Here is a 14,863-nt window from a genome sequence, read left to right on the forward strand (position 1 = left end):
GCTGAAGTCTACTCACAACCATGTGAGTGATCTTGGAAAATAATTTTCCCTCATTTGCACCTTACAATGAGACTGCAGTCTTGGTCAACAACCTGACAGCAAATTCAAGAAGGATCTTGAGTCACAGGGACCTAGTTAAGCTGCACCTGCATTCCTGACCCAAAGGAATTGTAAGATAACAACTTACTGGCCACATGCAGTGGCTCATGCCTATAATCCCAGCACTTTGGGAGGCCAAGGAGGGAGGATCACTTGAGGCCAGGAGTTGGAGAGCAGCCTGGGCGACATTGTTATACCCTGACTCTACAAACAAACACAGAACAAAAAAGAAAGAAATACTTGCTGTCTTGAGCTACTAAGTTCTGTGGTAATATGCTACACAGCAATAGATAATAATGGACTGCCTTTCAAGGAACCAAGTGTGGAATTGAGTGCCACACCATCACTCCCAGTGATCCAGCTGGGGGATTTGTGTTTCTCATTTTTGCCAACTCCGAGACCTGTAGGTTTAGAGGTTCTCATTTGCAGGAGGGGAATACATCCACCAGAAACACAGGGAGAGACCCATTCACCTTTATGCTATAGCTTCCACCTAGTGACTTTGAGCTTAACTTGCCAAGAGACCAGCAGTTAAGGAAAGAAATTATCATACAGCAAGGATACTTGACTCTAGTCACTAGGAGGAGATAGGGCTGCTCGTATATAATACAGCCAATGAAGAATACATTTGGCTCCCAGGTTATCTGTGATGGATCTTTTAGTACATGCTTGTCCAGTTTTGACAGAAAATAAACAAATGCAGCTTCCAGTCATAGAAAGCCAAAGTGACCAAGGGCTTAGACTCTCTCAGATATTAGGTCCCAGGTAAGCCATCAAGGACAGTAGAGTTGCTAGCTGAGGGTTAGGGAAACCTAGAATGGGTAGGAGAGGAGGACATCAGCAGCGGCTGAGACCAGCTGTAATGGCAAGGTGATACTTACCCCACTAATCTTCTTCAGATTTCCCAGAAAGAGACCAATTCGAATCTGGAGGAGCTATTCCCAGAGCTTATCACTGAGCAGTGAAAGGTGAACTATAGTGAATGCTATGCGCACCACCTAGATACTCTTCTGGACTGAGGGACTCATTCCTCCAGCTGCTGGCAGTGTTGGCTCTGGTTCTGAGCTGAATTCTTTCTGGGAATTGCCCTCAGCAGAGAACGCCTCCTCCAAGATGATGCATTCTCTTCCAACTTCCCCATCCTTGGGCAATAACTGGACAATGTGAGGGTAAAAAAGTCTAGTTCTCTGGCCTCAAGACTAGATAATTCTAAAGGAGCATCTTATTTCCAGAACTTATCACAAGATTTACTGAGGCTTTTTTTTGCATTAGCACCTCAGCTGAATGTCTCCCTCTGCCAATCCAATTTTATACTCCACTATGATTTGATCTCAATGGTAGGCCTAATAAATTTCCTGTACACATCTCTTTTGCACCGTATTCTGTAAACCCTGACTGATATGGTTTGGGTGTGTCCCCACCCAAATCTCATCTTGAATTGTATCTCATAATTCCCACTTGTTGTGGGAGGGACCTAGTGGGAGATAGTTGAATCACAGGGGCAGTTTGCCTCATACCGTTCCCACGGTAGCAAATAAGTCTCACAAGATATGACGATTTTGTAAGGGGTTTCCCCTTTCACTTGGCTCTCATCTCTCTTGTCTGACGCCATATAAGATGTGCCTTTTGCCTTCTGCCATGATTGTGAGGCTTCCTCAGCCATGTGGAACTGCGAGTCCATGAAACCTCTTTTTCTTTATAAATTACCCAGTCTTGGGTATGCCTTTATCAGGAGCGTGAGAACAGATTGTCTTGTAAACACGGACTGCACTGTTTTATGTAACTCCTGACCAAAGGTAAATATGGAATTGCTGAACAAACAAATAAATGATTACTATTTGGAGTTGAGGAATGTCATGCTATCTTAACACATGGATAGAAGGGCCTAAGAACTACCAGAGACCTATAGGCATTGGAATGGCAGGGGAAAATCCAGAGCTAACTATGGGCACATGCCAATGTCTTAGAATGAGAACAGAAACCATAGAATAAGAAAGAATGTCAATGCTCTTAAGCATCTTTGTTTTTAGAGAACCACATTTTAGAAGTTCAATCTTCCATGGTACCTCTTCCATGATGAAAACGGAGAGAGGACTTAAATTTATCTACCAACTTGGCTTTTCTCATACTCTGTGACACCTCTGAGGAATCTAGGACCTCTCAGCATAATTTGAAGTGGGAGAAAGAAACAATGACCTAAATTTTGTATTTATAGATGTTATTTAACTAGAAAAATCTGGCTTTCGAAAAAGTATAAATGCTGGGTCAGACTTAGGTATGTATATTTAACAAGGCAATTAAGTAATTGTCTTATTGTAACCTACTAACCTACCAAACAACAAGCATTGTATATGTATATTTCTTTAAAAAAAAATCTTTATTTCATTTAATCAAAACTCTGCAAGAAAATATAATCATCTCTGTTTTAGAGGTGGAAAAACAGACATATGAAGGTTGAGTGATTTTTCTTAGGTTACTTACCTAGCAAGGCATACCTTGAAGAAATTGTGGGTTTGGTTCTAGACTACCACAATAAAGCAAGTTACATGGACTTTTTGGGTGTCCAGTGCATATGAAAGTTATGTTTACACCACATGGTTGCTATTAAGTGTTTGACAGTATTATGTCTTAAAAAACAACACATTCACCTTTATTTAAAATACTTCACTGCTAAAAAAAAAAATGTTAATGATCGTCTGAGCTTCCAGTGAGTCCTATCTTTTTATTGGTGGAGAATCTTGCCTTGATGTTGGTGGCTGCTGCCTAATCAAGGTGGTGGTTGCTGAAGATCAGGGTGGCTGTGGCAATTTCTTCAAATAAGACAATGAGGTTTGCCACATCCGTTGACTCTTCCTTTAACGAATGAGTTCTCTGTACCACGTGATGCTGTTTGATATCATTTTACCGTAAACAGAACTTCTTTCAAAGTTGGAGTCAATCCTCTCAAACCTTGTCACTGCTTAACTGAGTTTGTGTAAAATTCTAAATTCTTGTCACTTCAACTACATACAAAGCATCTTCACAAGGGGTAGTTTCCATCTCAAGAAATCACTTTCTTTGCTCATCCATAAGATTTAAGGAAATTTAAGCAACTCCTAATCTGTTCAAATTTGATCATGAGATTGCAGCAATTCCGTCCCATCTTCAGGCTCCACTTCTAACTCTACCTCTCTTGCTATTTCCACCATAACTGCAGTTACTTTCTCCACTGAAGTCTTGAATCCCCTATGGCTCCATGAGGGTAGGAATACAACTTCTTCCAAACTCCTATTTGTGTCAATATTTGGACATCCTCCCATGACCCACAGATGTTCTTAATGGCATCTGAAATGGTAAATCCTTTCACATGGTTTTCAATTTCTTTCTTTTTTCTTTTCTTTTTGAGACAGAGTCTTGCTCTGTGGCCCAGGCTGGAGTGCAGTGGAGCAATCTCGGCTCACTGCACCCTCTGCCTCCTGGGTTCAAGAGATTCTTCTCCCTCAGTCTCCTGAGTAGCTGGGATTGCAGGCGCATGCCTCCATTCCTGGCTAATTTGTTTATTTTTAGTAGATACAGGATTTCACCATGTTGGTCAGGCTGGTCTTGCACTCCTGACCTTGTGATCTGCCTGCCTCAGCCTCCCATAGTGCTGGGATTACAGGCATGAGCCACCGCGCCTAGCATGGTTTCCAATTTCTTTGCCCAGACCCATCAGAGGAAACACTGTCTATGAAAGTGTAGCCTTACAAAATGTATGAATATTTCTTAAATAATAAGACTCGAAAGTCAAAATTACTCCTTGATCCGTAGGCTGTAGAATGGACGTCATGTTTGCAGACATGAAAACATCAATCTTCTTGTACATCTTCATCACAGCTCCTGGGTGACTAGGTGCATTGTCAATGAGCTTATCATATTTTGAAAGAAAGATTTCGCTTTTTTTCCCCTGCCCCTGAGCAATAGGTTTCAAAGTGGGTTTAAAATATTAGATACGCCATGCTGTAGAGATGTGCTGTCATCCATGCTTTGCTGTTCTATTTGTACAGCACAGGCAGAGTAGATTTAGCTTAATTTTTAAGTCACCATCTGCATAAACCCCTAAGTCAGTCCTTTTTGAAGCTTTGAAGCCAGACATTGACTTCTCACTAGCTGTAAAGGCGTAAATGGCATCTGCTTCCAATAGAAGGCTATTTTGTCTACATTACAAACTTGTTATTTAGCATGGCCCCCTGCATCAATTATCTCAGCTACATCTTCTAGACAACTTGGCACAGTTCCTACATCAGCTCTTGCTGCTTCACCTTACACTTCAATGTTATGGAGATCAGTGCTTTCCTTAAATCTCATGAACCAACCTCTGCTAGCTTCAAACTTTTCTTCCATGGCTTCTTCACCTCTCTGACTTTAAGGAATTGGAGAGTTAGGGCCTTCCTCTGGATAAGGTTTTGGCTTAAGAGAATGTTGGGCCTGTTTGATCTTCTATCCGGCCCACTAAAACTTTATATCAACAATAGGGTTGTTTTATTTTCTTATCCTTGTGTGTTCACTGGAGTAGCACTTTTAATTTCCTTCAAGACTTGTCTTTCGCATTCACAGTTTGCCTAATGGGCCCAGGAGGCCTGGCTTTCTAGCCCATCTCAGATTTTGCCGTGCCTTCCTCACTAAGCTTACTCATTTTCAGCTTTTGATTTAAAACGAGATGTGTGACTCTTCCTTTTACTTGAACACTTACAAGCCATTGTAGGGCTATTAACTGGCCTAATTTCGATATTGTGTCTCAGGGAATAGAGAGGCCTGAGAGGGGGAGAGGGAGCAGCCTGTTTGTGGAGCAATCGGAACACATGCATTTACGTTCACCATCTTATGGGTGTAGTTCATGAGGCTCCAGAACAATGACACTAGTAACATTCCAGATCCCTGATCATCATATAAAGTCTGAAATAATTTTGAGAGTTACCAGATGTGACACAGACAGGAAATGAGCACTCATTGTTAGAAAAACAGCACCAATAAAATTGCTCAACATGGAGTTCTCACAACCCTTCATTTTTTTTTAAAAGAAAAAACCTTGCAATACCTGCAAAGTGCAATAAAACAAGGTATGCCTGTAACTTCAAGTACAGTGCTTTCATAACAGTGTAGCTTAGCAGTTAAGAGCTTGCGCTTAGGAATTAGACTGCCTGGACAAAAAACCCTGCCTCCTCTGCTTACTGTGTATCCTTGGGCAAGTTGCCATACCTCACTCTCTGCATGTTTAAATTACCTACCTTATAAAGGTGGGGGGTTACGGGGGCAAGTGGGTGGTATTTATGTGTAATTCCCAGTTTTTCCCTGTGAGGTTCTAAGCTGGAGATACAAATCTGATAACTGAGTCTTGTAACAGAAAACTCTATTAATATCCATTTATATTCCCAGGTTATAGAAAGCGAAGGCCCAGTCTCTTCAATGGGTATCACTATCAGCTTCTGTGAAGAGTGTGGTTTTTACTACAAGTACAACCTTTTCTCAGCTTCGCATACTAGAGAGGGTGTCTCCTCACCGGAACCAATAAAACTTATTCACATTGGGTTTTGTTTTTTTTTAAAGCCACTGAATCCTTTAGCCAAACAAAACTTTAAAGTGAAATTGTTTCTGTTTAATAGTGTGTACTTCCAATCTGAAAACCACTGCCCTAAGTAAACCAGATTATTATCAGTTCCACTTAACTGTCTGAAATTAACTATTTTGCCTCTTGGCAAATCTAACCCTGGAGGGCCAGAATGCATCTCTCTGTCCCTCTGCACTATCCTTGAACTTGAGACTTATTCACCACAGGCTCTGCTTATTTTCCCTCCTTCTGTTTTCCACTGAACATTAATGCATTTTTCAGCTCATATAAGCAATTCAGATAACTTAATTGCTTTTATTGCTCATGTATCAGTAAGATCCAAATTTACATGTAATTCTACTTATTAAATATTAGCTAGTATATGAAGAAATGGCGAGAAGGCTAGATCAGGACTAAAAACCTCTGGAAGATTTTAATCATATTTAGAAGGTTAAGCAGTACAGGCAAACAGATTAGGGGGAAGAGCTTAGACTGGAAGATGGGGTTTGAGGCATCCATGAAATAAGTGCTAGTTATCTATCAGTGATGAAAACCTGAAAGACCTCAAAGCCACCACTTGTATCTCCATCCACATCCCAGACTGTGTTAAGAAACTGTCCTCGATATTCCCAGCACCTGACACATACAGAGTTAATAGTTGACTCTGCCTGATTATACCAGAGACTCACCTACTGCTTAAACTCTCTACCTCAGGTAAATTTTCCTTTTCCTGTAGCACACTATTCCTTACTGTTGAGGAAAGTTTTTTTAAAAAAATTGTTACAATATTAAGTAAATTTATGGCTTGTAACCAAACTCTAGCCACTTCCAAGGTAATACATATTGACTGAAGACTATTAGCTACTAGGCAGTTAAGTCAGTATTACCTGATTTCTACAATTTTTACTCTAAAAATTGTGGTCAAATTATGGGCATGAGAAAAGCTGGAAAACTGAGGGAAGCTATCTGTGAAAGTTCAAGGGAATTCTCTATTCAGATTTCTTTAAGACAAAACTGAAAACTATTATAGATGCATATGCAAAAGAATCTAGGCAGTAGACATCTCAAAGAAATGGCCTAGTCCTTCATTAAAAGATTGTATGGAAAATAAACATACACCTAAACCAAGCAGAGTATCTAGATTTTGTGACTTTCCACTTTAACTGACCAATCACCAATCCTAGTTCTTCTACTTAAAGCACCAACAAAATAATTAGGTCTGTCAAACTATGATGTAGTTGTGTGGGTTTTTTTTTTGAGACAGAGTCTCACTCAGTCACCCAGGCTGGAGTGCAGTGGTGCAATCTCGGCTCACCACAACCTCCGCCTCCTGGGTACAGGCAATTCTCCTGCCTCCAGGCAATTCTCCTGCCTCAGCCTCCTGGGTAGCTGGGATTACAGGCACGCGCCACCACGCCCAGCTAATATTTTTTTTGTATTTTTAGTAGAGACGGGGTTTCACCACGTTGACCAGGATGGTCTTGATCTCTTGACCTCGTGATCCACCCGCCTTGGCCTCCCAAAGGGCTGGGATTACAGGCGTGAGCCACCGTGCCCAGCCAGCCTCCTGTGTTTTTTAAGCAATTCTCTGCCTCAGCCTCTCAAGTTGCTGGGATTACAGATGCATGCCACCACACCTGGGTAATTTTTCTATTTTTAGTAGAGACGGGGTTTCACCATCTTGGCCCAGCTGCTCTTGAACTCCTGACCTCGTGATCCACCCGCCTCGGCCTCCCAAAGTGCTGGGATTACAGGCATGAGCCACCGTGCCTGGCCTATCATGTAGTTTTGTATTTACCCATAGGGTGGAAAAAAGTTGCAGGGAAATGTTTAGTCAGTACCGAAAATGCTAAGCATCTATGAAATATGCTGCAATGGAAACATGAAAAATCACTGGTGACTTGTTAGAAAAGACACTTAAATAGCTTCGGACTCATTCTACCTTCTATATCTTGCCCCTGGCCACGACTTTGTTGGAACTTTATAAACTATACCCTCCTCTCATTCCCCAACCCTCCACCCCCAGTCACTCTTCTATCATCAGCACTGTTTGTTATTAATTAGGGTTAAGGATCTGGACTCCCCTTACCTTCTACTGGGGCAGCTCTAGGGACAGAGAATGTTCAGGAGCTCATGTAACCAAATCTTCAGTCAAGTATTAACTGCAGCTCCTTTTGGGTTATATTGTCACGTTAGGGAAGCCAGAGACAAACCTGCATGGCCAAACTGCAAAGAAACACTTCACGTACGTTATCTTACTTTCACTGGATATGCTTTTGGTGACATTTTCCCACTGTATTCTAGCAAAGGAACCAAAGTACTAGTGATATTTAACAGTTAATATTAAGTACCACATGCCAGTTGGTTTGCAAGTGGGGATAATGCAAACTGTATAGCTGGTCACCCATTAGGTCTCAAAATTTAGTTGGATTAAACTTAAACTAGACTATGGAAAATACTGACAATGGCAGTGCCTTGGTAAGAAGGCAAGTATTTGAAGTGGTAACTGTAACTCTTGGGTACATGTTTGCATTCGCATTCTTAGCCATCATACCTCTTCCCTCAATCCCCTTCAAAAATCACAGCTTTTAATTTAGAACATATTTTGAGAAAAATCCTAGACTGAAAAGCTTGGATCAAGGCAAGGCCTATTATACTTGAGTATCGGACCTGGTGTGGAGGCTCATGCCTGTTTTCCCAGCACTTTGAGAGGCTAAGGCAGGTGGATCACTTGAACTCAGGAGTTCAAGACCAGCCTGAGCAACATGGAGAAACCCTCTCTAGCAAAACAAAACCACCAAAATGTATCTTAAGAATCACAGTGCCCATGAGTCAAGAAGGCACACATATCATTAGTGACTGAATGACTAGTTTTCTTAAAGCTGGGTCTGGAGGCCATATGTTCTGAACATGGGATTTTAGGATAATTATAATCCCTCAGTACTTCATTTTATTGATTTGAGTAAATGATAGAACAAATGCCCTATATAGATAGCCTTTTAGGGCAGGTGATGGATGTTCATGAACATGCTAACAAAGCTAAGAAAAATTCTTCAACTTCTGCCCCAAAGACGGTGAAACTCTTTTCTACATCAGGCAGTGTGCATCAAGAAAACGTCTCCCTGACAGATTTTTTTCTTTTGAGATGGAGTCCACTTCCCAGGTTCAAAGTCATTGTCTGCCCCAGCCTCCCGAATAGCTGAGACTACAGGGATGCACCACTACACCCAGCTATTTTTTGTATGTTTAGTAGAGATGGGGGTTTTACCTTGTTGGCCAGGCTGGTCGCGAACTCTGGAGCTCAGGTATTCCGCCCGCCTGGGCCTCCCAAAGTGTTGGGATTATAGGCGTGAGCGACTGCACCTGGCTGACAGATTTGTTTCCAATATGAGTTTGGCTACTTCAGAACAGGGGCCATGAGTATCTGCCATGACAATACTTCAATTGAATCTTCTTCAGAGTTCTTCGAAGTGAGAAGTCGAGGCTTTGGATGATAATCCTTTTCTACAGTATAATGTACTGTTTTTTTTTTTTTGAAATGGAATTTTGCTCTTTTGCCCAGGCTGGAGTCAAGTGGCGCAATCTTGGCTCACTGCAACCTCCGCCTCCCAAGACCACCCCACCCCTACCCGGGTTAAAGTGATTCTCGTCTCAGCTTCATGAGCCACCGCGATAGGCCAGTCCTCTTTTCCACTATCTTTAATACATGACAAACCCTCTTGCTTCAGGGTTTAGGAGATGATTAGAAGCTCCAAGAATCATTATTTAGAGAATACTTTATTAGTTTCTGTAATCAAACCCATGTAGATAAGACCTTACATATTTAATACAGTGTGTTACCCCTGTACAAATGGAAAAAAATTAAGTTTAACGTTTCTAGACCAATATGGCTGTTAATTTCTGTACAATGCCAACTCAACACAGTAAACTGGGATACTTTTTCCAAAGTTGACAGCACAGCTAAAGTTTCCAAAAATTCAAATTATATATATATATGTATATATATATATTTATATAAAAAGACCAATAATAGCAGTATGTTATGCATCAATAGCAGCAACAGCTTTTCCAGGTTCTGCAGTCATCTGAACAAAATTATAGACATCCAGCACACTCCATTTAAAAAAAAGGGGAAAAAAAGGTAAAAAAAACAAAACCCCCAAAAATTGCAAAGTTCTGTTACTGTTGTGGTACCTGGCACCATTTTTAAAAATTAGCTTCTGAATCATCATCTGGAAAGAAAACATTCTAGAATAACATCATTAAAAACAGCTCTGATAAAGCACGGTCACTACTACATATCATAAAGCAGGTACAAGATATTTTACATTCACAGAGGTATGATACAGTACTGTCCTATATCTATAATACTAGAGGATACAATTTAAAAGGCATTATTTGAGACTTGATTCTACTTTTCCAGCAGAGGGCCCAAAGGATGGCATGACACAGCTCTGTAAAGAAATGCACCTTCTTAGGATTTCCTTTAAATTAGTGGCACAGTTCTAGGTACTCACTGTTCTTCATGAACACCAGCTGAAAACTGGTTTTTAAAAAAAGGAAAAAAAAAAGAAAAGAAAAAAAATCCCAAACTATGGGATTCATACAAAGATGACTGAGTGGGGGCAAGGAAGACTCAACCTAACTAGTATTTTACCAAATCTGTCATGTTTGAATGGTGAGAGCTCCATGGAAGAAAGAAGATGCTAAGTAGCGCTTCAAAGCTTCGGACAACAACCAAAACACATCATTTCAAACAGAAGCGTAGCCAAACACTGCTCACTTTTATATAGTTCAGGGATGCTGACATCAGTATTTAATAATCTGCTCACTCATCCAGGAAGAAGGGAAGATCAGTTGCTACTGTACTTTGTTTTCAACTCAATGACCATGTTATAAAAATAGCAAGCTGCCATAATAAAAATAAAGGCTCCTCTATCCAGCACCAGTTAGTTATCTTCAGTTCTTTACCTCCAAGCCTACAAACGCCATAACCATATCCAAAGAATAGAAGGGAGCAAAAAAAACTGCACCTCATGTAATTAGCTGGGACCACCACACTGTTCAGGCTGAGCTATTCCTCTGCTGTGTTATTTTCCTTACATTTCTGGTGTTTCATCTAATCAAAAAGATTTTAGGTCTAAATTATATGCACTCAAAACAATGGGTGCATATATTTATATATAAATTCTGACTTAAGATGCATGGCCATCAACCGAGCGCATGTTATATAGTGGGTGCAAGCTTGCAAAGCCTCGTTTTTACTGGTACAGCAGCTATGTGTCAGTGTAAATTGCGCCTATGTCCCTTGTAAATCTCCAAGCTCTGAACAGGATAATGTCACAGACCATTTTGCCCCTTTGGCTGCTGGCATTATCTGACTTAATTCTCCGTGTTTTCCCTCCCCCCAACCAATCTCCCGCAATAAACCATAGCCTTTAAGATTTTGTTTCTTCGGTTTTGATCGCCTGAGGTTTGATTGGTCCAGTTCTAACAGGTTTGGTGGCTATGGAGGGTGCAGGGGGTGGCTTTTCTTCTACTTTTTCCTGACAGACACCAGGAGGGTCAGTCAGTGTTTCAGGAGGTTTACTTGAATCACTGTCCACTTTCTGGGCTTTGCCTCCTATCTGTTTGCTCTGTTGCTGTTCAGAGAAGAACCGTTGCGTGGACTGAAGAACCTCTGCTCTCTGCTTTGCCTTAAAAAATGAGAAAGAACAACTGAAAATACTGTAGCATTACCAAAGCCTGTCAAATCAATGTTGGTTCAAATTATTTTACCAATCACAAATCAGTTTTCCCCACACTGGTTTGGCCCAAGCCAAAAGTACCTCATTGATCTTTGAGTTTTTAATGCATAGATTTCTTCCTATTTTCAAAAATATTCCATGTAATTAAAAAAACAAAAACAAAAACAAAAACAAAAAAAGAAAGGAAACCACAGGACCACCTCCCACCACCTTTTCAAGGTCTGCCCTCTGATAAAATAATAAAATATAAATTGCTGCTGATTTGTGTCTTTTCTGGAACAAAGCTTATTGATATTAAATTTTAGTTAGGGAACCTACTTGCAAATCTGAAAACATACATGTAACACTTAAAACTTCTAGGTATCAATATGTGGTCTACAATAAAACGAAAAGGAAGCACTTATATTGTGGCATTACCAACACCTAGGACCAAATGTCTTGTGGCTGAGTCCTCTTCCCACAGCTCTCTTCTGCAGGGGAAGAGCATCAGAAATTAGTAACTACAACTTCACTGGATCACTAAGTTCTGATAGCTCCTACCACATTCTGAGCTGGTAAAATAATTTCTTAGTTTTGGCTATGTGACCCCCAAAAATACTTACGTCAATCTGTAAATTTTACCACTTGTAACATTCACAATTAAAACTTCTTTCCATCCTTCTTGCATATAATAAAAACTGCTTCATGTTCTACAGGTAACCTGTACTATCCAAACATCTGAAGCAATTTTCAAGAAACTTGTACCCTCTCCCACCCCATTAAGATGATTAAGCTCTAACGTTATTTCCAACATGGGAAAAGGCGAAAATCAACAGCCAAGGAGCCAGGAGCAGAACTGGAAACCAAGGCCAAATAACTTCCAAAGAGTTTCACTCACACTGGTATTTCTAATTATAACAAACAGATGGAAATCCTGGGCATACGGCCTTAATGAAAGTAGATAATTATTTAATAAAAGTTTTACTGCTGGGTAGTCTTTATATTTGATTACTCAGGATCAGAAACACTAGGGATGTTGCCCCACAAAGAAACTTTAATCATTCAGTCAAATTTTCTAATAGGATTATCATAAACATGTTTCTAATTCAGAGTAAAGCATTACTATGCACATTTCCCCATTTGAAAGCAGCAAGCTTTTCTTTGTTCTAGTCTGATCTGATGACATATGTAGTGACAAAACAGGCAAAAATTACTAAGAACCTTCAAAGTCAGGCCTAAAGTAAATATAGAAATAAACTGATTCAACTGGCTGTACTGGCAGACATGTAAGGTTTATGCTACAAAACTGTCCCCACACAGACTCCTAAAGGCACTCTTTCTACATTAGCAAACCTCGTGTTTATCAGTGCCTTTCAATCATGAAGGATCCCAAAGTGCTTTTCTGAGTTCTTCATCTAAAACTGCACAATCCACTGTGGAAATGCAACCACCTCATGTGGTAGGACAAAAAGGGTATGAAAACAGTTTGAGGAGAAAACTGTACTTTGATGACTCATAATGGAAAAATACCAAGATAGGTAACACATCTTACCCATTCCAGAGTTTTCATATAACCATGATTTATATTATAAGCTGCTGGGAGGAGGAGAATCAGGGGAAAGGGGGTAAGAAAATTAAAAAAAAAAAAAAAAAAAAAAAAGAAAGAAAGAAAAGAAAAAGCAAACGGGAAAGTCTATAATAATTCATATTATTTCTTTGCTATTAAAAAAAATTGCATCTAAACTCAGATCTCCCTCAAATATTTGTAACAATTCATTTGGCCACAGTTTAATACATTAATTCGTTTCCTGACTACAGTTGCCCAAAAAAAAAAAGAACAAAAAGAACAAAAAGAACAAAAAGAAAAAAAAGATGGAGGGAATGGGAAGGGGGGGAAAAAAAGGGAATGAATAAAAGTAGTTAGCTTGGTTAAGTCTGCTAAGACAATGAATGCCTGGATATACTGTTATGGGTCCAGAGGCATTTTAAGACATGGTTCAGAGACAGATTCTTGATCTGTTGGCTGTTAACACTGTACTAACCTTCATGTCTTGTTCAGCCTTCAACGCAGCCTGGGCCTGATTACCTCTGACTCCAGATAGTGATCCACAAGGACCCCTGGCTACATGTGGCAAACGAGCATGGCTCATGAGGCCTGTGGTCAGCGGAGGAGGCATCTGACTGGCCAGTGCCATTGGTGGCCTCTGAACAGGCGCTGGGAAGGTGTTAGTATGTGGGGCTCTTACCAATGGAGGGACCAGGTTAGGCTGAGAGAGAATCTGAGTGAAAAAAACAAAACATACAACATTGAACTGTTAAAAAAAAAATGCCAACTAGACCAGGTTGGCTTATCCCAGAGTAAATGTGCCCATCCTACCAGTGAACAGAAGTGTATGGATTGTGCCATTCCATTAGCAAGGACAAAGAATAAACAAGCCATGCTTGGAGAGTTTAACAGAAAAATAAGGCAAGGCATGCTATGGCACTTCAGTTGGTCCTAGCATCTCAGCTGTAAATTCTGAAGGCAGGATAGAAAGACTTTTAATTAGGCTATCTTTTTAAAAGGACAGTTGCAGAAAAGGCACACACCTATAACAAACATCATCTGAAGGTATATAAAATCAATATTAATTCAACAAATGTGAATTTCTCAGGAACCAGTTCTAGTTTGTGAACTAATTCTAGTTTGTGAGAGTTCTTAGTTAGTCCTTTTATATCATCAGCAAGGGGAAGAGAAGCCAACATTTTTATGCATATATTAAAACATCTTTTTGGAAATTTTCTCTCAATTGCACATAGATATCTTTAAAAAAAAAAAATCAAAAATCAACTTTAAACCTAGAAAACTTCAAGCACTGGGACCCTTCGCTGAAAAGTCAACTCCTTAAAAAAAGTTAAAAGGAAAAGGACTCAAATTATCAGAGCTGTGTGGGGAATCTCTTAACAATTTCTCTTGTCTGCTTTAGAACTAAACAATTTCTATGTCTGGCTATAAATTGCAGACTGTGTATCACAAATTTACTATTAAATTCAGAAACTTATTTTTATTAAAAACTGTACTTCTTAACTGGTTAACATAAAGCAAGATCATAATTTATCCAGATTAGCAACTATTTGTAAGTAAATATAATCATTTCTCAATTATGTCTGCCCACCTGGGGTGCAAACTGTGTAGGAAATGGTTGTGTCATTCTCACAGAGGCAGGGGCTGATTGGAACTGCTTCTGGTAGACAATGCTGTTCATTTTGCTGGACTGGCTATTCGGACTTGTAGAAGTAGCCCTTGGGAAGAAGCCATTACTAGTCAGTACAGTAATACCAAGTAAATAATGCTGTTAGATTTTTGCAGACACCGTTCTTGGTATTTTCATCATACTTGGTAGTTGGTAAAAATTTACTATGATGAGTTACCAAAACATTCTGGTAGAAGAGAGACATTGGAGGAGCAGAGGTAAGAAAGGATACCAGCTAT

General features: G+C 40.0%; 1 protein-coding gene across 13 annotated transcripts in view; it reads right to left on the minus strand.

The window, feature by feature from the left end:
* Positions 1-10,212: 10,212 nt before the first annotated feature.
* Positions 10,213-14,863, minus strand: part of PRRC2C (proline rich coiled-coil 2C) — a 110,364-nt gene continuing 105,713 nt past the window's right edge. For 7 of the 13 annotated variants that reach the window (XM_035280006.3, XM_008985030.5, XM_008985028.5 and 4 more), the window contains exons 33-35: positions 14,547-14,673; positions 13,434-13,670; positions 10,770-11,361 (exon numbers count right to left, since the gene is read on the minus strand). In XM_035280006.3, the coding sequence (XP_035135897.1) occupies positions 11,104-11,361; positions 13,434-13,670; positions 14,547-14,673 (622 nt within the window). In that variant the 3' untranslated portion in view covers positions 10,770-11,103. Of the gene's footprint in view, positions 11,362-11,829; positions 11,883-13,433; positions 13,671-14,546; positions 14,674-14,863 lie in introns of all 13 variants that reach the window. The other 6 variants (XM_008985035.5, XM_008985034.5, XM_008985032.5 and 3 more) reach the window with 4 other exon arrangements.

This window comes from Callithrix jacchus, chromosome 18, assembly GCF_049354715.1.
Source record: "Callithrix jacchus isolate 240 chromosome 18, calJac240_pri, whole genome shotgun sequence".
Lineage (NCBI taxonomy): Eukaryota > Metazoa > Chordata > Mammalia > Primates > Cebidae > Callithrix > Callithrix jacchus.